The 23574-nt window shown below is 40.8% G+C and overlaps 2 protein-coding genes across 2 annotated transcripts in view; one reads left to right on the forward strand and one right to left on the reverse strand.

Annotated features, from left to right (window-relative positions):
- Positions 1-838: 838 nt before the first annotated feature.
- On the reverse strand, positions 839-8574 carry bet1l (Bet1 golgi vesicular membrane trafficking protein-like). Its single transcript, XM_033635370.2, has 4 exons — positions 8435-8574; positions 4817-4902; positions 4529-4585; positions 839-2686 (listed from the first exon to the last, which is right to left on the reverse strand). Exons 1-4 carry the CDS (start codon positions 8451-8453, stop codon positions 2519-2521), a joined length of 330 nt encoding a protein of 109 aa, XP_033491261.2. The 5' UTR covers positions 8454-8574; the 3' UTR covers positions 839-2518.
- A 3790-nt stretch (positions 8575-12364) lies between these two features.
- The window catches only part of LOC117262414 (plasma membrane calcium-transporting ATPase 1-like), a 45283-nt gene continuing 34073 nt past the window's right edge, over positions 12365-23574 (forward strand). The window contains exons 1-3 of the mRNA XM_033635368.2: positions 12365-12592; positions 14906-15196; positions 23182-23379. Coding sequence (XP_033491259.1) covers positions 15001-15196; positions 23182-23379 — 394 coding nt within the window. The 5' untranslated portion in view covers positions 12365-12592; positions 14906-15000. The remainder of the gene's footprint in view (positions 12593-14905; positions 15197-23181; positions 23380-23574) is intronic.

Genomic DNA, 23574 nt, shown 5'->3' on the forward strand with positions numbered 1-23574 from the left:
CAGAGATGCCTCTCCTCATGAGGAACAAATTTGCCTCAAGAACCCATAACTTCTGGTTATATAGATTTTCCGCCATTTTGAATTTTTTGAAAAACACTTCAAATGGATCTCTTCCTAGGAAGTTTGAGCGATCTGCATGAAACTGGGTGAACATAATCTAGGGACCAATATCTAAAGTTCCCTCTTGACAAAAGTTGGAAAACTTACTAAAACTGAGCTTCTATAAGGCAATGAATATTGCGGAGGGCGTGGCTCATCACGTAAAGGTGTATAACATCTCAAGGGTTTCACCCATCACCACGCAACTTTGTAGGCATATGACCACACATAATCTGAGGGGACCCCTCCATTATTGACCCCATCAAACAAAATGGGGGCGCTAGAGAGCTCATTTCTTATCTAGGCCTAACCGCCATATGGATTTTTACTGAACTTGGTAGATATGTAGAACAGGACGCCTCAAGGTGACTGGAGAAATTTAACTCTAATTGGCAACTGGGTGGCGCTATAACAACAGAAAAATGCTTCAAAATGGCTAAAATGTGACCGATCGCTGTGGCTCCCCCTGTGGACCAATGTTGATGGGTTTTTTCTAGTTTTTGGTATGACTAAGTCATGGTATGGTATGCTGTACATAATCACGGAAACCGTCAGTGTGTCATTCTGTCAGTCAGTCATTCTGTCTGTCCCACGTTTTTCTACTCACTGACGTGGTCAATCTATGTGAAACTGCACATAGGCATTGAGGATTGGCATAGGTAGAAGGTGACAAAGCTACCAATGGGTTTGGACTAGTACAAATATATTTCTTAAAAAAAACAACAAAAACAGTGTGTGGTGTAGTGTAGTGGTTTTTATTAAAATATAATCTACTCTCATTTGGTTTTCAAAATAAATCTGTATAATATTCTCCATGGCATACAGTAATTATGAAACTAGGCTTTTATCTAAATTTAAGAATATTATAAAATTGCAAGTCATAAAATATTTTCAGTATCACATTACGCCTAGACCCTAAATTAACTGCAGAAAAAAATCCACAAAAAAAGTTCCACAATTAAAATCATTTATTACATGTGTATTAATGATAATAATAATTAATAAAAATAATAAATGTCTGCTGTGTGTGATGAGCCGTCCAGTCAGCTGGAATGTAAACAGAGAAAGGAAACTCTTTTAAATGCTCTTAAATCTCCTGCAGTCTCTCTTCAGCAGTGATGTGCTGTGCAGACTTAATGTGGAGTACAAAAACAAGACAGAAGAATTATGCAAACCGTCCGTATAAACCATAAACAGAACAGATCCCAACTTTTAATCATCATTACTTGAGGGAAACAGGCTTTACTGCAAACACACACTGAACTTAAACTGCTCATCAAACCAAAGTAAAACAAAACCAACACATTTATGTTTGTTAAAAAAATAAAATCATGTGCGACAGTATCAGTTAGCCTGTAACTTTGTCTCCTGTCAATCAAGATCTATACAATTTCACTGCATGCTAACAAGAGCTATCTGCTAACACAAACCCTTGTTAAAAAAACAATAGATTGACAACCCCTTCAACACATGGTGACATCACCTGGTGCCCTGAAGACCAGCCAACAGCAGATGGCGGCATCACATCCTGCTCCCTGCTGCTGTGTCTTAATTCCACACTACATAAGAAATATCTGAGATGTTGATGCCTTGAGCACCTTGTCATGTTCCTCGAACCAATGCTGAGAACTTTTTTTTTTGGGGGGGGGGGGGTCAGTGTCACTGGTGAGTAATTCTGTCAATAATAATTTGAATAAATTTGTTACAACTCAAAACCTACTTTTAAAGTCCAGTGTGTAGGATTCAGGGGCATCTGTTGGCAGAAATGGACCGTAGGTGTAAAATCACCTGAAACTAAACCTCAGAATGAGCCCTTAATATCTACATACAGAGCGGCTCCTCTTCCACTGAGCCCACCATGTTGTTTCTACTGTAGCCAACAATGGACAAACCAAACACTGGCTCTTGATTGGGCCATTCACATTTTCTCCCGTTGTTTCCCTCCAGCCTTGGCACACAGCTAGGAGAAGTGTCAGTTCTGCAACCAGATGCCACTAAATCCTACACACCTTTTAAATTACTGTGTAGTCTGGAAACGAGGCACAGCCACTCATTTGTGGCTGAGCTCCACCTGAGCTCTGTTTAGGCTCCACCTTCTCTTTGCCCATATTAGGACTTCCTGGCTGCAGGGTCAAACACGGTGCTGGGCTGAAAAGCCACAAACTCCAGGCATATTTTTTTGTTTAATAGACCCCAGCATGTTGGGTATGACCAGGCTCACCACCTTTTCCCCTGCTGAGCTGGCCGGCGCCCCCGCTGGTCAGTTCAACAATACAACAAAATGTTTCCCGTCTACTTCCTGTTTGTTTTCTCACTTTGGTGCAGAATAAAAAGTCTTTTCCAGTGCAGGAGAGCCACAGAGATGATTTATCAAATATGGGTCTGCAGTCTCAGCTCCTGGCTGATCTTTGTTTTCCTGTCAGCGTTGGATCCTGGAGACCATGTAGTAGAGCAGGAAGAAGACCAGGACCAGGCCCACAGAGACGTAGCAGAGGATGCGGCGGTTGTCTCTGCCTGATCGGACCATGGTGGAGAAACGCTTCACGCTGCCGCTCAGCAGGCCATTCGCACTCAAGAAGTTTGAGTCCTGAAAAGAAAAGGACAAGAGAGGGAGAGAAGATTGTGACGGAACTTTTATTAAACCGGCCTTTAAACATCCTCCATTCACATATTTAAATCTGCATTTAAATCCAGAGGAGTGATGTGAATGGGTCGGCAGGTCATTAACACCAACGGACTGTTTAATGCCACTCACTTGTCCATCTCACAGAACAGATTCACTTCTAATTTATTAAATGTAACCCTCCACACAAAAAAACATGTCACTTCTCCTTCTTACGGTCTCTCAGCGAGAGTGAACCTGGAAGCTAGAAACTTTTTTGGCGCCAGGCGAGCAGCTCCATTGGAACGAATCTTGGCTTCTGGTATCTAGTTATCATTCAAATCTACGTTTAAGTCCAGTGCACTTCCTGGGGGCATACTTTGCTAAGATAAAACAACGATCATTTGGTTTCCACTCAATAACTACTAGGGATGGGTCACAATTTTCAAATTTCGAATAGTCGTTTTATTTTTGAAAAATCGATTTTTTAAATGCGACTATTACTATTCGCCGTCTTATTTCCCCCCTTTATTTGACATGCAATTCTGCTCCTAACTGCAACAAGGGCAGTATAGGATTGCTACAGCGGTGTGAGATGGGCTACCAGCTAGTTTGATGCTCTTCTACAAACAGGACAAACATGCAGAGACTACTACTCCGCGAGGAATGTCAGCAGTCATTCGGGCTTTCATAGTTGAGCGCACTTCCGCGTTGTAGTTTCCTGTAAAAATGTCCGTGAAAAATCCCAGCGATGTGAAATTATTATTCGAAAAATTGTCGAATAGTTGCCACGATTTTCGAATAGTGTTTTTGCTTGTGCTGCCCATCCCTACTAACTACAGGCTTTAAAAGTGTAGTGATGGCTCAGAATCATGGGATATGTAGTTGAATGAAAATAAGTCAGCTTTTCACAAAGACAGGTTGAAGAAATCCTCAGAGAAACAACAAATGGTACTTTTTTTTAATTTGATGTTGAGGCATTCACTCACATTCAGCTACATGAAAAATATTTACATTTACCTTATTGTCATGCATCATATGTTGATTTTTTAAATCAAGTTTAGAGGTCTACAGTTATGAAAGGCATTGGATATGACAGTGAACTCAGTATCTTCCTCTGCCAGCTTTTAGGACAGGAAATTAAGGAAATTCTTCATTTCATCTTGAACCTTACGGCAAGATGATTCTGTTGGTTGTATTTATTCTAGGTTTGTTTTTCTGGTTCTTGTTTGTTTGTTTTCCTTTTTCTTAAGGCTGTTTATGTTTCCTTGTGTGTTGTGTGCATGTGGATATTTTTTGTGCTGCTTGTTTGTTTGTTATTTGCTTGTTTTGTTTCATTTTTAATGTGTAATAACGTCAGGTTTTTGGGGGGTTTTGTAGTGGATTTGTGTCGGGAAAGGCTCTTAAAATGCCTTTCAGGCTTCCTTCCTCTCCTGCACTGAAATTAATCTTTTTTCTAGTATGCATTTTGTTTATTTTTTATCTTTTAGTGCAAATAATACTGGTAGGAGGCCCCGGGGCAGACCCAGAACACGCTGCAGGGGTCATATATCTTGTCTGGCCTGGGGACGCCTCAGGGTCCCCCAGAGGGAGCTGAAAAGCGTCACTGGGGAGAGGGACGTCTGGAGTACGTTGTTCAGCCTGCTGCCCCCGCGACCCGGCTTCAGATAAGCGTTTGAAAATGGATGGATGGATAAAATAAACTGAAGATTTCATTTAAATGGACACCTACGAGCCAATCACAAACAAGCTCTTTCCAGGGACATGGCGTGTAAATATACATATAAATTAACATATATGCACACATACACACAAACATGGACTCACCATGCCATCCAGATACTCGTTCTGATCATCAGCCTCTCTGTCGATTTCGTATGCCAGCTGTCAGATTCAGAGACAGGACAGATGACAGAGTTAAAATAAAAGACACATCTTACACATTTTATCCTTTCTAGAAAATGAATGAGCAATAACATCAGATTAATCTTTATATTATCACAGGGTCAAACTACGGGACAGAGAAGAGGACATAGAGCAGATTGTGAGGAAGGAACATAATGTGTATATATGGAACGGTATTACTTCATTGTTTAATTGTTTGTTGTGACTCACAGATTTCAGTCTGGAGACTTTGGTGGCCAGGTTCTCAGCCAGCCGTTTGTTTTCAGTATCCAGCATGTCGTCCACAGAGCCATGACCTGGAGACACACAAACACACGGGATCAGAAATGAATCAGTAGTTGCTGTAGACATAATTCTGTGTCAAGTCTTAAGTAGGTTCTATTGTTACATTCTCGCTATTCACTTACAAATAAACTGATAGACCGACAAATAAGTGAAGTCTGCCTGAGTCCCCTGTAACATGTCAGTCAGTTAGTAAACCTGAAACACTTTATTTTACTGTCCCCATAGTTTCCTAATAGTCTCCTAAAAGGGACTGAGATGTAAGTGCAGTACGTTAGTAAGGTTCCTAGAAATTAAATGTGTAATCTGGTACTGTTCATGGGTAAAATGGAAGATCATACTTTCAGTTTTTCCAATTAGTAAGAATTCAACTTTTTTTTTTAATCATCTGGTAATAAACAGCTGCTAATGAAGTCAACATAAATATTTAGGTGCTGTATTATTTCTTTGTTCTGTCTAATGAAACTGTAAAAGTTTCATAGTTTCCCTGGTTCTGTCTTAATAAATCAAAAAAGGCCTGTCTGTAGTCTTTAAATTTCCGACAGTCCATGAACACATTATGTGGGATCAACACTTCCATTCAGGATAAAAACAAAACTAAACATGTCCAAATCAAACCTTATTTCATCAAAACCTGTTTAATCTTTATGTCTCATTAAACATTTTGCCAAAAATAAACCGTTTGCACAGAGTAACTAGCAGGCACGACAAGAGTGAAAAAACTGAGGCTTTTTTCAACTCCAGCATTTTGTCTTTAACTTTCAAACATCAACCAGTCAGTTTTTAAAATTCATTCATTCATTTTCTGTAACCGCTTATCCTGTTGGGGGTCGCGGGGGTGCTGAGGCCTATCCCAGCTGACACTGGGTGAGAGGCAGGGTTCACCCTGGACAGGTCACCAGACTATCACAGGGCTGACACATAGAGACAGACAACCATTCACACTCACATTCACACCTACGGACAATTTAGAGTCACCAGTTAACCTGCATGTCTTTGGACTGTGGGAGGAAGCTGGAGCACCTGGAGGAAACCTACGCTGACACAGGGAAAACATGCAAACTCCACACAGAGGGGCAACCCACCCCAGGTCACCACCATCATGATGCCAGTTTTTAAAATCTATCGAATAATTTATGGTGGAGGAAGTATCGTGCATTTTTCACCCAGATCACTCAGGATGGCTCAAAGAAAAATATTTATAGCTTTGGATAGGATAAAAAAAAGTTAAGAACAGTCCCTAAATCATTTATTTACAATGGCATCACTTGTCAAGGGTGTGTAGTTGGTACCCGCCCTACTCTCCCTCTGATTGGCTACTACTTGTTGCATCTTTGGTTGGATTGGTTTGATTCAGGCATTACAGTTTAAGAACGTCAAGGTAAGCCAATCAGAGGAGGAGTAGGACAACATGGGGCGGGTCTTGCCTTCCACAATCAAGTGTAAAATAATGTGCATAATGGTTTAATTTTTAATAATTTACTAATTTACTAACAAATGAAGAAGAAGAAGAAGATATATAGTCAAAGGTAAGAATATTCATAGCTTTGAGTATGTTTTTTAAATTAATTTAAGCATAGTTAAGAAAGATAATCTGTCAATCCGCTGAAAAGGGCGCCACCTAACGTTCATGACCTCTTACATCTGTGAGCTAACGTTAGCTAACATAGCAAACGTTAGCTAACAATAGCTAAACTTACTTTTAATGGCGGTCTCGACATGTAGAAAAGCAAAGTTAAATCTTATGACAGCCATAGGCCACTTAATTACTTATGTTTTGCAACTGACGAAAAATAATTAAATAAGTGAGTGAAATTTAACCAGATAAATTTCTCCTGCGCTAAAGTTAGGCTAACGTTAGCTGCAGTTCACATAATGACCGTTTATTAGCGTCAGCCAACATTAGCAAGGTTCAATTCAAGTTCAAACTCCAGCTCAGCCGTTAGCACAAAGCGGTGGGTGGGTGGGTCAGTGCTCAAGTGTGTGGCTGTGGACGGGGAGCAGCTTAACGTATTTTAGACTCCTAAAAAAGACCACAGTAAAGTGAAGGCATTAATTTACCGTTTTACCCTGCAGTCAGCTCTTCCTGGCGGGGGACTGAAGCCGTTAACAGTTATATCGCCATCTTTAAAGCCACCAGACTCAGCTGACAGAAACATTAATATTAGCTCACAACGTAGAGGAGCAGCAGAAATTAGGCACTGAAAGTCATTAAACAGCCTTGAATTTGTGAGGTCTTAACTGCCACAAAAATGTCATATAATTTAATTTATCCATATTTTATTTTATTTTATCAAAAGTGAGTGAAACTCCACATTTATGATGCTACAAATAGTTAAACCTACATGTGAACCTCATTCTGTCTTTCTACTTTATTTTGCACTCACCTGTTGGCAAAATATATACAAGTCTGACTCAATTCATTTGCATGGGACTACATATACTTACCTTTATATTTAACTGTACTGCTTAAATAAGAGAAAGATGATGTGTCCAAACATCAGTCTAAAATTTGAGATTAAAATTAAATTGAAAACGTCTTAAAATGCATTCACTTTAGATGCCTGTAGACACAATGATTTTAACGCTAAAAACATACAGACCAAAATTAGAATTGTCAGATCTGAATACAAACACTACTGGAAAGCTTCCGAATGATATAAAAAACTAAAATAAAACAAAATAGAGCTGGACTTTAAATCGATTAAACAGTCTGTCTACTGAGTATTTGATGGATACATTGATTAATATGTCTTTACAATGTAATAACGATGCACTAACGTTAACTCCCCAAATGAACCTAACATAGAGTACGTTCACACCAACTGACAGCTTTCTACCAAACGGTCGGACACCTGTTGAGTTAAAGCCACTCAACGTTTGCGTTAACTAACATTAATATATATAATTAGTTAACTTAAAGCACTCCCTACCTACCGACAGTTACGCTTTCTCTTGCTGGCCTGTGCCATTGCTGACTGATGTATGACATGACACCACTTATCACTCTTGTGTCGGAGTGTAAATAAGTATGCTAAGGACCCGGACTACCGTGTCCTGCTAATGTGATTACCATGTCATAACAGGACTACCGTGTCCTGTTAGGGTGACTAGAGGAAGTGGTCGCAGGACATGGTAGACCATGTTTTTCCTGTTGTTGGCATTAAGCTAACATACACAAGAATTAACTTCTTAACTGCGCGCGCATATCAGGGACGAATTAATCATCTTGACTCCCTCTTGCGTAGAGAATAATGGTAGAGTATCACGGGCTGAGCAAATCTTTCCGTTCATGGTGGTCAGGACCTGTGTTATGTTGAAACAGATAAACAAACAGCTAAACTCTTCAGCTAGTTAGCCTGTTAGCTAAGATCCACTGTTAGCCTCCAAGTGAAGTAACTACAGATGTAAACACTGAACACACAGCTGATCTGATGTTTCGTTTAGGTTATACACTCGATCACACAGCTGTTACATCAACCCTGACCTGCTCAGGGCGGTTAATGGCTAAATATTCAGAAGTGAGTACGTGTCAAAAAACATTACCTCTATTCCAGTCCGCCATGTTGCCGAGTAACGTCACGATCAGCTGTGTTTGATAGATGCATGTGACGGCCGCTCCCCCTGAGAAGAGCACAGCTTTCTTTTTCTTTTCTTTTTTTCTTCTTCTTCTTCTTCTTCTTCTTCTTCTTCTTCTTTATTGGCATTACCGCCCCCTACTGGTGAGGAGTGTGGATCGTTCGTGATTCTATCCTGACAACAAGGGAAAAAAATCTTAATATAAAGAAAATGTAGACAAATGAATAAAATTATGCTATATTCTCTCTCAAACAGATGTGCCTCCTAAGACACTGTGACAATGCTTGATAACATGTCGGTGAAGATTCACAGTCATCCAGGTCAAGGTAATCGTAAGTGCTATATCGTAGGCAACTGGATTTGCTTGCGTTTCTCTCACTCAAACTTTTTTGTAAAATATCTCTTAAATCAAAACTTAATTTTTTTAAGGTCCTCTATATGTTCCCTTCTCTCAACCTCATATTTTCCACAGTAAAGTATAACATGTTCTAAGGTTTTCTCCTGGTCACAAGAGTCACAGTTTCCTGAGTTATGTTTCTTTATTTTAAATAGTGTGCTTTTAAGTCCTGGATGACCAAATCGTAGTCTTGATATTATATTATTATGCAGGATCTCACCGTCCTTCTCATCACACCTACATTTCTTTTATTCTATAAAACCATCTGTCTGTTCTTTCTTCTTCCCACAGCTTTTGCCTCCTTTCTTTTAACTTGTGCTTAATTTTGGTCTTCATTTCTGTTTCACTTAAAGCAGGCATGTCCAAAGTCTGGCCCAGGGGCCAATTGTGGCCCACAGACCAATTTTAATCGGCCCTTGGCTTGACTTTCAAAATATACCATATGTAGCCCTTTACAAAACAATAGTTTTACGAGCAAGATCACTTTGTATTTTTACCCTTTACCTCACAATGATAGGACTATCATACAGATTGTAGACAAGCATCATGTAGTAATAGTTCATTTAAAGATAAAAATGGTTGTATTTGTCTCACTTTTTTTGTTTTAAACCCATTTGATGCGAGAATCAGTTTGCCCCCCAGGTATTTTCACGTTGTGTTATCTGGCCGCCAAAAAAGTTTGGACACCCCTAACTTAAAGGGACTGATATGTCGATATGATTAATGATCTGAGACTCATGAGATACGATACTATTCACTGTCAGAGTGGAAAACAACCAAATGAAAATAAATGAAATGAAAAAATAATTCAAACACACATCAAATTGCATTCACATCTTTGATTTTATATCGCCAAGAAGGGGTGTGGATTGACATTTTTCCCTAAGTGACCATATGTGCCAGTCTGGATTGTTGGCACATGCAGCTAGTTGGCAGCATGAATGTCTTAAAGGTGAGTAAAGTTAGCAAGCAGTATCAGTTTGTATTTCTGAAAATGCCTGGGAAGTGCATGTGCAATAATGTATGGCTGTGATGCTATATTAGGCTTAAAAAATGTGGTAGGATATTATGGAAAAGTTTTTGAAATTCATTGGTAACAATGTGGGAATTCTGTTAATCACTTTGTTATGGACTAACAGTATACTGTGGTAAATAGAAGGTTTTCCTCCAACAATAAAACACAGAAGATTAGAGATTGTCCTAAATTCAAGGTGTGCTGTGTGTAGTGTATTGACTATGGGTGACCACTGGGTGGAAGCACACACACATACACACTTGCCCAGTGCTCAGTAAAACAATTCACCCAGAATGAACTTATCAAGCAAGTTTATCTCACAGACTTTAATCTTCTTATGAGATAAATTGATTTATTTAAGACAGTCTCTTAAGTTGTAACATGCAGTGAAGTTTGTACTAGATTAAAATGTGTATTAGAAATTTGTATCAATTATGGTTTTGTGGCTGCATGAATCAGAGCTCTGATAGACTGGTGACTGAGGGACGCGTGGCTGTTCCCTCGCTGATCCGCCCAATCCTTGAACTACTTTGACAGAGTGAGTTTTAGAGTGTGGGGTCAAAGGTCATGCTAGCTCAGCATGAAAACACTATCATGCAAATGTGAAACAGTGATATCACCCCGTGTGTGTGTGTTCAGTTAATCCTCCTGTGTCTCTGTGCTGTAATCCACCGGTGTGTGTGTGTCACGTGTGTATGTGCCACCTGACGTCAGCCAGCATCACTGCTGCTCACAGGGCGGGGGGGGGGAAGGGACGTGTGCGTGAGTTTTGTGTGCGAGTCTGTTAGAAACCAAAACAATGGTAGTTCAGAACGCCTGGTAGTTTTGCAGGGATCATGTTTTGTTTTGTTTTTGTCGCCCAACATGGAAGTTAAAATCACCCTGGTTCCCTCAACAAAAAGCCAACTGGATTTTAACATTGGATTTTGGATTATTGGAAGACATAAACTCTGTGTCAAACAAAAGTTTACGATCCCTGTACGTTTTGTTCAGCGAGATAATCTTCACAAAGGAACTTCACTTTTATTCATTTTGAAGTGTAAATGCAATCACCAGAAGTAAAAAGCTAAAGTTAGACTATAAACAGACTACACCAAGGTCGTATGGCGTCACCGTCACCACCTCAACAAGGCTGTAAAACCGTTATGGCATGATAACGTTTAATGTCCCCCCATCAACCTCTGTAGTCTCATTTAGACACTTGTTGGCAACTGCCTTTATATTTTGTGTATGCATATTGGGGATGATAACGATCACTCAACAATCCATTGATTGGTTGTTAAAAATTTGATCAAATGTGTGAAATTTAATCAATCTATCGATAGGCTATGCTTGGGCGAGGCAATGTATCAATATTATTATCAATATCATAAACATGAGACTAGATATCTTCTCTGGTTTTGAGTTTTGTAATATTAATGTCAAGGTATTTGGTAAAAAACACTGTGGCATTTGATTTTCTCCGTATCGCAGTGCTGTTAGAGTTTATTCAATATGTTGCTGTCAGCTTTGATTGAGGAAAAAGCACATTTGGTATTGTTTGATACAAGCAACGTTAATCACAATCAATTTATGAATTGATTGTTAATGTTACCAACAATGGATTAAGTAAAGTGCTTACAATCTGTAACCCTAATACATATATTAGGGGTGTAAGAAAATATCACTACACTTGAGCATCGGGTATTATGTTTTGTGATCCTGAATCAATTAGCGAAAATGCTACTGATTTTTAATTCATAAGTTACATGCAGATATTCATGGCATTAGTTCATTTTGCATTGTGTTTAAACCCCCAATCACTAGACCCATCTATCTTGAGACATTTGAGTCTTTCACTTCTACGTAATAACATATTGCTAGCTAGTGTTAACACAATGAACACTGGGCTCTGAAACAGGCAGAGTAATAAAGGACGCACTGCTAGCATTGACAGTTTTCCTGAAATGACATTATGCTAGCCTGTTTCAGTTCTTTTATCACAGTTAACTGGTTGCTAGGGCGTTTTCTGGTTGTTGCTTCCTGACACTTGTCTTCAGTTTTACGTCTTCTGCTCTGTTTGGTGTATTCCTCTCTGCAGGTGAAGCTGCTGCAGGTTTAGATGTGGTGTGTGTATAGACATGTGTGTAGACCTGACCTGTGTAGACCCAATCTGTGACTTTGTGCAGACCTGGTGTGTGTAGATCGGGTTTGTGTAGACCCAGTCTGTGATTCTGTGCAGACCTGGTGTGTCTCTCAGCAGGAGGAGCTGCAGCAGATTTAGATGTGGTGTGTGTAGACGTGTATGTAGACCTGCTCTGTGTAGACCCAGTCTGTGACTTTGTGCAGACCTGGTGTGTGTAGACATTGTGTGTTGTGCTCAGCAGGAGGAGCTGCAGCAGCAGCAGTCTTTCTGGCTCTCACTGAAGCCACAGATTGTCTAATTAGATTAAGCGAGGCTTTCCTCAGATAATCAGTTAGCCAGCTCCTGTTTTTTCCTCCGATGGAGCGCTGCTTGTGGCTGTGAGCTTGCTGAAGGTCAAATTGAATTTTTGAACAACAGGCTGGTTTTGGAAATAAACTGTGGTCTAGGAGCAGGTCTGCAGACTGCCAGCTGAGGAGCAGTGGCTGGGTTATGGGCTGTTTCTGGAGCTGTGAGTGTGACGCTGCTCAGAGTAATCAGACTGCCACTAATACCTGCTGCTGCTAACAGGAGGCGATGGGGGAAGTTTCTGTAAGTAAAGCCTTTCTTTTCCTCAGTGATACAGTAATGTTATATCAGGCTGGCTTTGAAAAGTGTTTATGTCAAAAAGCCTGAGTGTGTTTTCTTCATGTGGAAGGTTGAGTCTGTTTTTTTATGCAGCTATTGTTTGTATAATATTATGTACTGCTGTGATTACTCATTCATTATTAACTGATCCAAAGAGAATTTTATAAAAATCTAAATGATCCTGTTGCAGCTTCCTTAATGTGAAGATTTACAGCCCTTCAGTGTTTCCTGTTGTAAAACGAATCTGTTTGTGTTTTTGGACTGTTAACTGGAATAACTAATGAAGCTCTAGTTGTGTAAGCAGCAAAGCTCTATCCACCAGTTTGACCAGATAACTTGTCTCTCAGCTCGTTCACCTCCCAGTAGTTCTTTTCCTCCTCTCCTTCCTGAAACAGGCTGCTTCTCTCTCGCTCAGATTAAGCCTCGGCTGACTGATTGACACAGATTACAGTTGAAGGCACAGAGGTCACAACCTGTGAGGAACAAATATAAAGGCTTTCAGTTCACACACCAGCAGGCACAATACTCTATACCACACATAGATATTCATCCATCATGTTCAAAGTGAATCAACAATTAAGATGTACTGATCTTTTTCTTTTTTGATTGAGTAACCTCTCAGTTAACAAAAAAAACGTAACCACTAGTTATGGTGAGAACTGAATTTGTTCAAGAGATTTGAAAACTGAACAAACTCTGAATGTTGTTTAAATATTTTTCATCCTCCTGCTGACCCACACAGAGACTTTAAAATGAATATTTTCTGTCATTAAGTTTGTTCTCGCCTTAAATACTCCTGATTGACTCCTGCTGTTGCCCTTGAGAAAAGTAATGTGCTTAGAGCTAAAATTGGTTGTCAGGCTAGGAAGGATAAAACAAGGAATTCTGAAATAGTTTTCATATTAATTATTTATATTACTAATTGTATTTTCAATCAAATATTTTTATATGATGATGTACATGATGAGGTCCAAAATAAACACCCGCCAAGCACCAAATGCGGGAAGATTTTCTGTTTGGCGTGTAAATCTCAGGAGGCTGGCTTCCACACTGGCGGGTAAATGTTTGTACCAAAATAGTCACGTGATAAAAAACTATGCGGAGTCTCTACAATATGTTGGTGTCATTTATGGTCGCACTGTTTCTGTCCTCCTTTGTCTTATGTGTCAGAGATGAGTTTGACTCTCACAGTGACAAGCACTTCATGGTGCATTCAGGAGCCCCTCGTGAACTCTGAAATCTGTATTACTTTGTACAGCAAATAGTGTGGACACCAACCACGGTGCATTCATGATCACCTTGTAAACTCAGTAATCTAGACTCGACTGGCCAGGAGGGTTGTTTAAAATGGGAGGTTTTTTTTTATTTTTAATTGTTTTACTTTGTTGAAATACATCTGTCAACACTTTCTTTTTCTGTCCCAACAGCATTAGATGCTAGAAATGCTAAAATCAAAACAATATCCCATTCATTTCTACATAGACAAACTTTGAACGTTTTAAAGTTGTTTTACTGCAGCATTTTAAATAATTAGATACTAAAGTCATGCCCAATATACAGACATGTTGACCAGTAAAATATGCATGTTTGAAATAAACTTTACTGCTTGCTACTGTTGTCTTGGACGATAGAAAATATGCTTGGCTGGTGTATTTTTACATCTACTAGTCCCCCAAAGGAGTCAAAAAGTTAATTTTGGACAGTACTGTGATATTAAAATTGACAGTAATCACACCATGAACATTTGCGTATCTACATTATTGAAAAAAATGCAACTGGATTGAGAATCTCAAATTTATTATAGTTATTTTCAAAAGGGAGACCTTTACACAAACTGGCATTTTTAAAAAAAATGGTTTCAAGTTATAGTAATAAAATGTTTGTTTAACCAAAATAACACCTCTGTTTTCATTCCTTTAGTCATTTTAACTTATAATAAGAATAATTCTGTAATGCTGTGATACCGTGAAGCTGCAGCCCTATTTCGGACACTGGTGCACACTTCAAAACCTCCACAATCCAAGGAATTTAATTCTAGAAGAGAAATTTGTTGACATCATATTTCTTGCTAGGAAAAAGTCAAATTAAATATGTCAAGACATAAGAAATATCAGTCATTTAAAACCAGAAGCAATACCAAGCACATGACCTTGGTGTCCTGTGCCCATCCCTAACTGTCCAGTCGCGCCCTTTAGGTGGTGATATTTCTACCTTTTTCCCAAAGAGTCACTTGTTTGTTTTCTTTCTGAAATAACCTGATCTGTCTGTCCCCCACAGTCACACAGTCCCTGTCAGGCCAGATCTTCACCTCAGGCCGACCACTGAGTCTGTGTTTTTTGGGAGGCCTCTGTCGAGAGCCAGAGGAAGGAGACATGGCCAACAACTCTTTTCGTGGGTCCAAACATGGCCGACGTGGCGAGGCCAACCACGAGGCAGAGTTCAGCTGCTCATTGCAGGAGCTGCGCTCACTCATGGAGTTACGAGGAGCAGAAGCAGTAACTAAGATCAAGGACAGTTATGGAGATGTTAACGGACTGTGTGCCAGACTGAGATCGTCACCAGTTGAAGGTAAATATGTTGGGAAACTCTGCTTCTGTGTTCAGTTTGTGTTCACACTGATGCTATCTCTAAAACAACAGGGCTGACTGCCAGCTGGAGCATCACAACACCAGACATGTGAAAGTAAAACTAAACTTAAGTTCAACCACAGGCAGTGTGATGCTCCACTGTGAATACAGTTTGGTGTTTTCAGTCAGAGCCACGTTGGTATGTAATGATGTTTTAGGCCCCTTTACTGGTGACTCACCATTAAACCAGCGGAGGACATATTAGATTTTGTCTGGCTTGAGGGAGCGCTGACTGTATGATGGTCAAAGTCAAGTATGACCTGCAGCCTCTGTTGATCCTGCTCTGCACTCTGTCAGCTTCAGGACAGTATGAGACAACCAGCATGTTCCGGTCTCTAAATACAGCATTAAATTAAGAGTCGCAGCAGCGAGGTCAGGATGATTTATCTTGTTGTTTCTGAGGCCGTTGTAGTGAAGTGACTGAAAGGATTTTTGACGATGTTGTCAGAAAGAAAGTCCTTTTACACTTTGTTGGTTGTTTGTTCACCATCAACAGTAAACTGAGATGAAACTGTTGGGGACGCTGTACAAAAACCACAGTGTGTCTTTAACCAGGGATACACTGATTATTGATCTATCAGTCATTTGACTGCTGTCAGCACAGATGGTGATTATTTTCTGCTTAGTTTTATCAAAGTTGGCTGCACACGCTCAGTATCGTGACACCAACTCATCACATCTGTGTGCAAATTGTGCAAATGCAACAAGTGCACAGTGGCAGGTCTTGGATCCTCAAACTGTGAGGACGTGTCCAAGAGCACCAACTATCTTGGTTCATGTATTACCAGCAGAGCAAAATGAAAAAGGGCTTGGTGAAGTGAAATAGAAATTGGAGGGAATAGTGATGAATAAATACACTTGAACCAATCACATTACTGAAGTCATCACATCACTATAAGCATGAAAACTATCTCCACAAATGGAAAGATGCTTCTTCAGTGTTACTGCAAGTGTTTAGTGTGTTAATAAAACCACCAATGTTTCTGTATTTTACTAAAAATAACTGACATTATTCTCCAGATATGATGACAAGGCTCTGCGTTACTATTAATACTAGGCTATGACATAATAACCATCATCTTTCGAGATTTCGCTCTTCTAACGGATTAGAGTTTGCTCTTTCTGTGAATGAGTCTCCATCCTGTCTAATGAGATTAGCCTCCTGATTTACACCCAAAATGTTGTCAAATCTTGCACTTAATAATTGCCAATGCAGCCTCCAAGGTGCAGAGGAAACAAAATATCTTGCAAAGAATGAATAAATAATACAGCTCCAAATCACTGAGATGTCATGCACAGGATTATTATCACATGACATTCGTGTTAGTGAAAATGGGTGGGTAAATTGCTGTGGAACTTTTACTTGACAAATTACAGACATGGCAGATTTGCACAGCATTCAGGTCAGACACAACTTCCCAATTATTACAAATTTCTAGAGGTCAGTATTAGTCCTGTGTGAAGTAAGGCTGCTTTCTCACCTGCCCTGTTTGGTTCAGTACAAACAAACTCAAGTTTGTTTGCCCCCTCAGTGCGGTTCGTTTGGGCAGGTGTGAACACAGCAATCACACTCAGGTGTGCACCAAAACAACCAGACTGAGACCTTCTTGAAGAGGTGGTCTCAGTCCGGTTACAAATGAACTCTGGTGCGGTTTGTTTGTGGTGAGAACGTGTTCTGACCTGGATGTGAAGCAACTGCAGTCACATGACACATTGTTTGGGTTAAACATCAGCATGTTACAGTCCTGGAGGATTATTAATGTGCACCTCCTCCTGTACTGCCTTAATATGCACATTCAGCACATCCAATGCATCAAAACATTGTTTTCTAGTTGGAGCCGCGCCTCGTTTTCAAACTGTATGGTTTGACTAAAATGAACAATGACAGCAATATAGTCCACGATGAGCAGCACTAAAATCAACCCAGACTGGGACCAAAGCAAGCTAACTCTAGGTCTGAAAGCACCCTAAGACTCAATTTCTAACAAAATACCAGCAACTTGCTTTGTGCTGCCTCTTTTGAATGTACCCTCCATCTGTTTGTGTTCCTCCTCTCTCCTGTGTACCGTGTTTGTAGTGCTGGGCACCAAAATGTCACACAAACATGCAAAGCACATTTCAAGGTCAGGGAAATACCAAACTATCTGCACACTGCTTGTGCTAGTCGTTGGCCTGCTTCGAAATCAGAGCCCTAAGTGTCATAAGAACTGAGGCAGTATGTCGCTGTCATTTGCAGACCATGATATGAAAATGTCCTCCGCTTCAATCTGGCTCTTATCTTTGTCCGGTCAGTCACGCTAATAGGTAATGTAGTGGAGGCAGTGATGCTCATTGTGTCTGATCAGCCTGTAAAGCTTTTCTATATGATGTGACCTCTGCTGAACCCTGGAGGGTGGGAGCTGGTGGATCATGGGCTAGCATGTGTTCTCATTCAGTGGATGACCAGAGGAGTTTTGTGTTTTACTTTAAATGCTAAACTTAGACTCCATGACCCAAGCGTGACCATAGGTTTGTACAGAACACTGAGCTGCTCTTTTAATGAACACCTGGCTTTTTGTATGAGGAGGTACTTTTATTACATATTGGTAGTTGATCATTTTTCTGAATTATCCATCTTCTTTTAGATTGCTGGGTCTCATATTGACCCACAGACAGTGGACTCAGTGTGTCCCAGTGTGTCTTATAGTGAACTACAGACAGTGGACTCAGTGTGTCCCAGTGTGTCTTACAGTGAACCACAGACAGTGGACTCAGTGTGTCCCAGTGTGTCTCATAGTGAACCACAGACAGTGGACTCAGTGTGTCCCAGTGTGTCTTATAGTGAACCACAGACAGTGGACTCAGTGTGTCCCAGTGTGTCTTATAGTGAACCACAGACAGTGGACTCAGTGTGTCCCAGTGTCTCTTATAGTGAACCACAGACAGTGGACTCAGTGTGTCCCAGTGTCTCTTATAGTGAACCACAGACAGTGGACTCAGTGTGTCCCAGTGTGTCTTATAGTGAACCACAGACAGTGGACTCAGTGTGTCCCAGTGTGTCTTATAGTGAACCACAGACAGTGGACTCAGTGTGTCCCAGTGTGTCTTATAGTGAACCACAGACAGTGGACTCAGTGTGTCCCAGTGTGTCTTATAGTGAACCACAGACAGTGGACTCAGTGTGTCCCAGTGTGTCTTATAGTGAACCACAGACAGTGGACTCAGTGTGTCCCAGTGTCTCTTATAGTGAACCACAGACAGTGGACTCAGTGTGTCCCAGTGTGTCTTATAGTGAACCACAGACAGTGGACTCAGTGTGTCCCAGTGTGTCTTATAGTGAACCACAGACAGTGGACTCAGTGTGTCCCAGTGTGTCTTATAGTGACCCACAGACAGTGGACTCAGTATGTCCCAGTGTCTCTTATAGTGAACCACAGACAGTGGACTCAGTGTGTCCCAGTGTGTCTTATAGTGAACCACAGACAGTGGACTCAGTGTGTCCCAGTGTGTCTTATAGTGAACCACAGACAGTGGACTCAGTGTGTCCCAGTGTGTCTTATAGTGAACCACAGACAGTGGACTCAGTGTGTCCCAGTGTCTCTTATAGTGAACCACAGACAGTGGACTCAGTGTGTCCCAGTGTGTCTTATAGTGAACCACAGACAGTGGACTCAGTGTGTCCCAGTGTGTCTTATAGTGAACCACAGACAGTGGACTCAGTGTGTCCCAGTGTGTCTTATAGTGAACTACAGACAGTGGACTCAGTGTGTCCCAGTGTGTCTTACAGTGAACCACAGACAGTGGACTCAGTGTGTCCCAGTGTGTCTTATAGTGAACCACAGACAGTGGACTCAGTGTGTCCCAGTGTGTCTTATAGTGAACCACAGACAGTGGACTCAGTGTGTCCCAGTGTGTCTTATAGTGAACCACAGACAGTGGACTCAGTGTGTCCCAGTGTGTCTTATAGTGAACCACAGACAGTGGACTCAGTGTGTCCCAGTGTGTCTCATAGTGAACCACAGACAGTGGACTCAGTGTGTCCCAGTGTGTCTTATAGTGAACCACAGACAGTGGACTCAGTGTGTCCCAGTGTGTCTTATAGTGAACCACAGACAGTGGACTCAGTGTGTCCCAGTGTGTCTTATAGTGAACCACAGACAGTGGACTCAGTGTGTCCCAGTGTCTCTTATAGTGAACCACAGACAGTGGACTCAGTGTGTCCCAGTGTGTCTTATAGTGAACCACAGACAGTGGACTCAGTGTGTCCCAGTGTGTCTTATAGTGAACCACAGACAGTGGACTCAGTGTGTCCCAGTGTGTCTTATAGTGAACCACAGACAGTGGACTCAGTGTGTCCCAGTGTGTCTTATAGTGAACCACAGACAGTGGACTCAGTGTGTCCCAGTGTGTCTTATAGTGAACCACAGACAGTGGACTCAGTGTGTCCCAGTGTGTCTTATAGTGAACCACAGACAGTGGACTCAGTGTGTCCCAGTGTGTCTTATAGTGAACCACAGACAGTGGACTCAGTGTGTCCCAGTGTGTCTTATAGTGAACCACAGACAGTGGACTCAGTGTGTCCCAGTGTGTCTTATAGTGAACCACAGACAGTGGACTCAGTATGTCCCAGTGTGTCTTATAGTGAACCACAGACAGTGGACTCAGTATGTCCCAGTGTGTCTTATAGTGAACTACAGACAGTGGACTCAGTGTGTCTCATAAATCTGCCCTTTGGCATTTTCCTCCTCATCATTAATTCATTCAGTTTGTCCATCTTGCACACGCTCAGTAAACACCTTCAGTGTCTCAGCTCCCGCTGACAGAGAGAGGTTAAATGTCAGCAGCAGCTTGAAATCAGTGGAAAATCCATCACACTGCTTTACTTCTCTGTGTGTCTCTGTGGTGACAGCTGGGGGGGCAGATCCATTAACTCACAGTGTAATCCTACTCACCTGAAAGTAGAGGGCATGTTCACCAAGTTTCAGACAACACGAAGAAAGGTGCTGGGTTAAAAACCTGTTCAGACTGACCGAGTCAGCTGCAGCCGTGCAGCAGCTGCAGTGTGTCCAGAGGGATCTGAACGTGTCCCAACATGATATTCTGCTCCTCAGAGGAAGCCAGTCTGCTCACCGCTCCTACACAACACCACAATACTGCAGAGAGACACAAACACCAGACATGATGAACCATGTGTTACATTTTCAAAGAAATCAAGCTCAAATGATTGGAATTAACATGAATTCAATTTAATGCGTCCCACTTGGCCTAATCTTAAATACCCACAGTCTCCACTGCCTCACTGACAAGTTCCTGTTGCTCATTATTGAGCTAAGTTACTGTATAACGAGTGTAGTTGCATTTTACAAAGTTTACACACGATGGTGACTTAGGCCCTGTCTATAGGCATACAGATATTTTTGTAAATGCATATTTTCTTCTGCATTTTGGCCTCTCGTCCACACACAAATGGAGCTTTAGGTCCCTAAAACTGAGATTTTGTCAAACCCTGTTTAAGGTGCAGATTTTTTAAAACTCCAGTCACTGTTTATCTGTGTGGACATGTAGTATCTTTGTGACAAGGTGGACTGCTGAAGACAGCTAACACCCAGGCCACACTGCAGTGCTGCTCAGGCGAAGCTCAGCAGAACATCTAGAGCAGTGGTTCCCAACTGGTGCAGCCACAGGTTCCAGATTTCACCTTAGCCATTAGTTCAAGGTCCACACAGTTTGATATATTCAGCGTCATACTTGTGTTCAGCCATGTTGTTGAGATAGTTTGCTGTCTCTGTTAAGTAGCTGTCTGTTACATTCAGTCATTCAGTCTACAGCAGGATTGAGCACTGAATGGACCTGCAACCCACTTTTGGACCCTGACCCCCCAGTTTGGAACCACTGATCTAGAGAATTTGAGTCTTGACTATTTTTCTCTGAGTGGCGTTCGTGATTTTTAGCAAAAAACAAACAAACAAACAAACAAAGGCAGTGCAAATGGTCTTTTGACACTCATATTAGCATTGTACCACCTGCAGTTTCATGGCAGGTGGTACAATGGCAGTTTCAATGTTTATATCTGTCACAGACCTGAAAAAATATAAATATCTATTTTTAACTCAACTTTTCCTGTTTCCATTTCAAAATAAAAGTCGTCTGACAAAGTTTCTGTGGACACAATCTCTTCATTTGTTAATAAAAGGCCTTTTTTTGTGAAATTTTTGCATAACCTTGTTGTTGACAACGCGGTGGCTTGTACAGCTTCATATATTGATGGAAACATGGTAGATAAAGTACTCACAGCTGCAGGCAGCTCTGTCTGTGTGAACACCAGACACATGCCAGTGTTTGGAGTCATTTTCTACATCTGCACAGTAGTTTGAATTTCAAACATTAAGTGACAGCCCTCATGTGAACAGAGCTCAGAGGTTTGACCCTCAAAAAACATATAAAACAGCTCTTTGTGGAACTAGATGATTTTATTTCCTCTGGGTCCCTTAACAGGTTAATCTGGCTGTGACTTTCTTCTGGAGAGTTGCTGCATATGTTCATGTTTCCACTGCGGGCTTTGACTAATAACTGAAAGGACATTTTCTCTGTTGTCTCTGATATTAAACTTTTAATGGTCAAAACAAATAAGATGGACAGCGTTCATGTAAACCTCAGCAACCTGTCGTCCTCACAGAGTTTTGCACATTCTCCAATATGTAATGCTGCAACATTTTCATCTTTAAGGTTTCTGACACCCGAATTCAGACAACAGTCTCCACGGTCATGGAAAACCTGGAAAAGTCATGAAACTTCACAGTCTCATTTTTCAGTCCTGGAAAAGTCATGGAATTGGTAAAAATAATTTAAAGTTTTGGAAAACTTTGGAACTTTGTTGTTTGTAATGAAATTAATTGGCATAATAATTTTCTGGGGATAACATTCAACATAATGTAACATAACAGCAAATTTATTTTCTTTAAGTTACTGTAACATATAGTTTAAGTACCGACATATCAATGCATAGTTGTCGCATCAAAGGATGTGCAATGTGAAGTAAGACAAATTAACTCCAGCAACTTATTTGATGTTTGATACAAGTGGGAAACTTGTACGGTTCTCATTTTCCATGACTTATACCGGCCAAGTCTGTCACTTTTAGATGTTACGTGTAAATGTGGCATAGTTTAATGGTGTTTGTTATGGGAAACAAGACTCTCCTTCATGTGTGTGGAAACTATTGTAACCAGGCCGGCAAGGGTGAGCACCCTGTAGACAGTCATGTGTATTTATGTACGGTGTCAGTTATTTTGGGATGAAAGGTGCATTTAGCTGGGTTGTTGTTTTTCGTTTTTGTTTTTTTTTTTTTTGCTCGCATTGATGTTTGTCTGTAAAACACCTCAAAGGTCAAAACGTTGCCTCATTACGTTTCCTTCTGAAGCCAAATATAAACTGTGCAGAGGTTCAGATCATCATCAGTGAGCTAGAGCACATGTGGAGTGCTATAATAACCCAACAGTGTACATAGGAGACACATCAGATCCTGTCACGTCACATTCTGATTTTGTCATATCACATACAGTAGTTTTCCACCCTGTCACAACAGATCTGTCCGTTCTATCCACGTGTTAGTTTTATCTTCTTGTTGATTTTCTTCTGTTATTTAAATCTAGTTTTAAATAACATTTTTATTCTGAATGATACTGAATGATGACAGTATACTGTGTCTGCTCTATTTATTTTTTAATCTAAGTTGCCAGATGTCATTAATTCTGCTGTATTGTTTTAGACACTTTCACTTTCATCCTGAACCTAATAATCATATGACCATAAATCACATCTTGACTTAAAATGTTGTTTTTCAGAGTTAAAAACACATGAAGAGGTTAGGATTAAACATAATCGTGGTGTAAACCAGGATCAGATGAGGACTTGTCTCTGATGTTGTCTTTGTGTCTCCTGCTGCAGGTTTAGATGGAAACTCGGAGGACATTGACAGAAGGAAACAGGAGTTTGGACAGAACCTCATCCCTCCTAAAAAGCCAAAAACCTTTGTGCAGTTAGTGTGGGAAGCCCTGCAGGATGTGACGCTAATCATCCTGGAGGTGGCAGCGATCATTTCACTAGGCCTTTCTTTCTACAGCCCGCCCGATGGTAACAGACAAAGTGAGTTTTAATGAAACTTTTACACCTTCAGATAAGTATCTGTACTTTTATCGTCATGAATCTGTGTGAAGATGTCTCGCTGAATGTTTAGAGGGGCATTGTGGTGAGACATTTGCAGAGCTGTCAGATGATCAGACGGTCACAATGTGTTAACTGTTTTCTGTCGTAGCAACATCAGGCTTCAGTCAGTGCAGG

The sequence above is a fragment of the Epinephelus lanceolatus genome, chromosome 5, assembly GCF_041903045.1.
Source record: "Epinephelus lanceolatus isolate andai-2023 chromosome 5, ASM4190304v1, whole genome shotgun sequence".
Classification (NCBI taxonomy): domain Eukaryota; kingdom Metazoa; phylum Chordata; class Actinopteri; order Perciformes; family Serranidae; genus Epinephelus; species Epinephelus lanceolatus.

Bases quoted from the DNA above. Each gene is read 5' to 3' on its own strand.
- bet1l (XM_033635370.2), bottom strand. The intron at 4,586-4,816 runs GTGAGTCACAAC...TGAATCTGACAG, and splicing joins AAGTCTCCAGACTGAAATCT to CTGGCATACGAAATCGACAG. The intron at 2,687-4,528 runs GTGAGTCCATGT...TTTTCTTTTCAG, and splicing joins ACGAGTATCTGGATGGCATG to GACTCAAACTTCTTGAGTGC.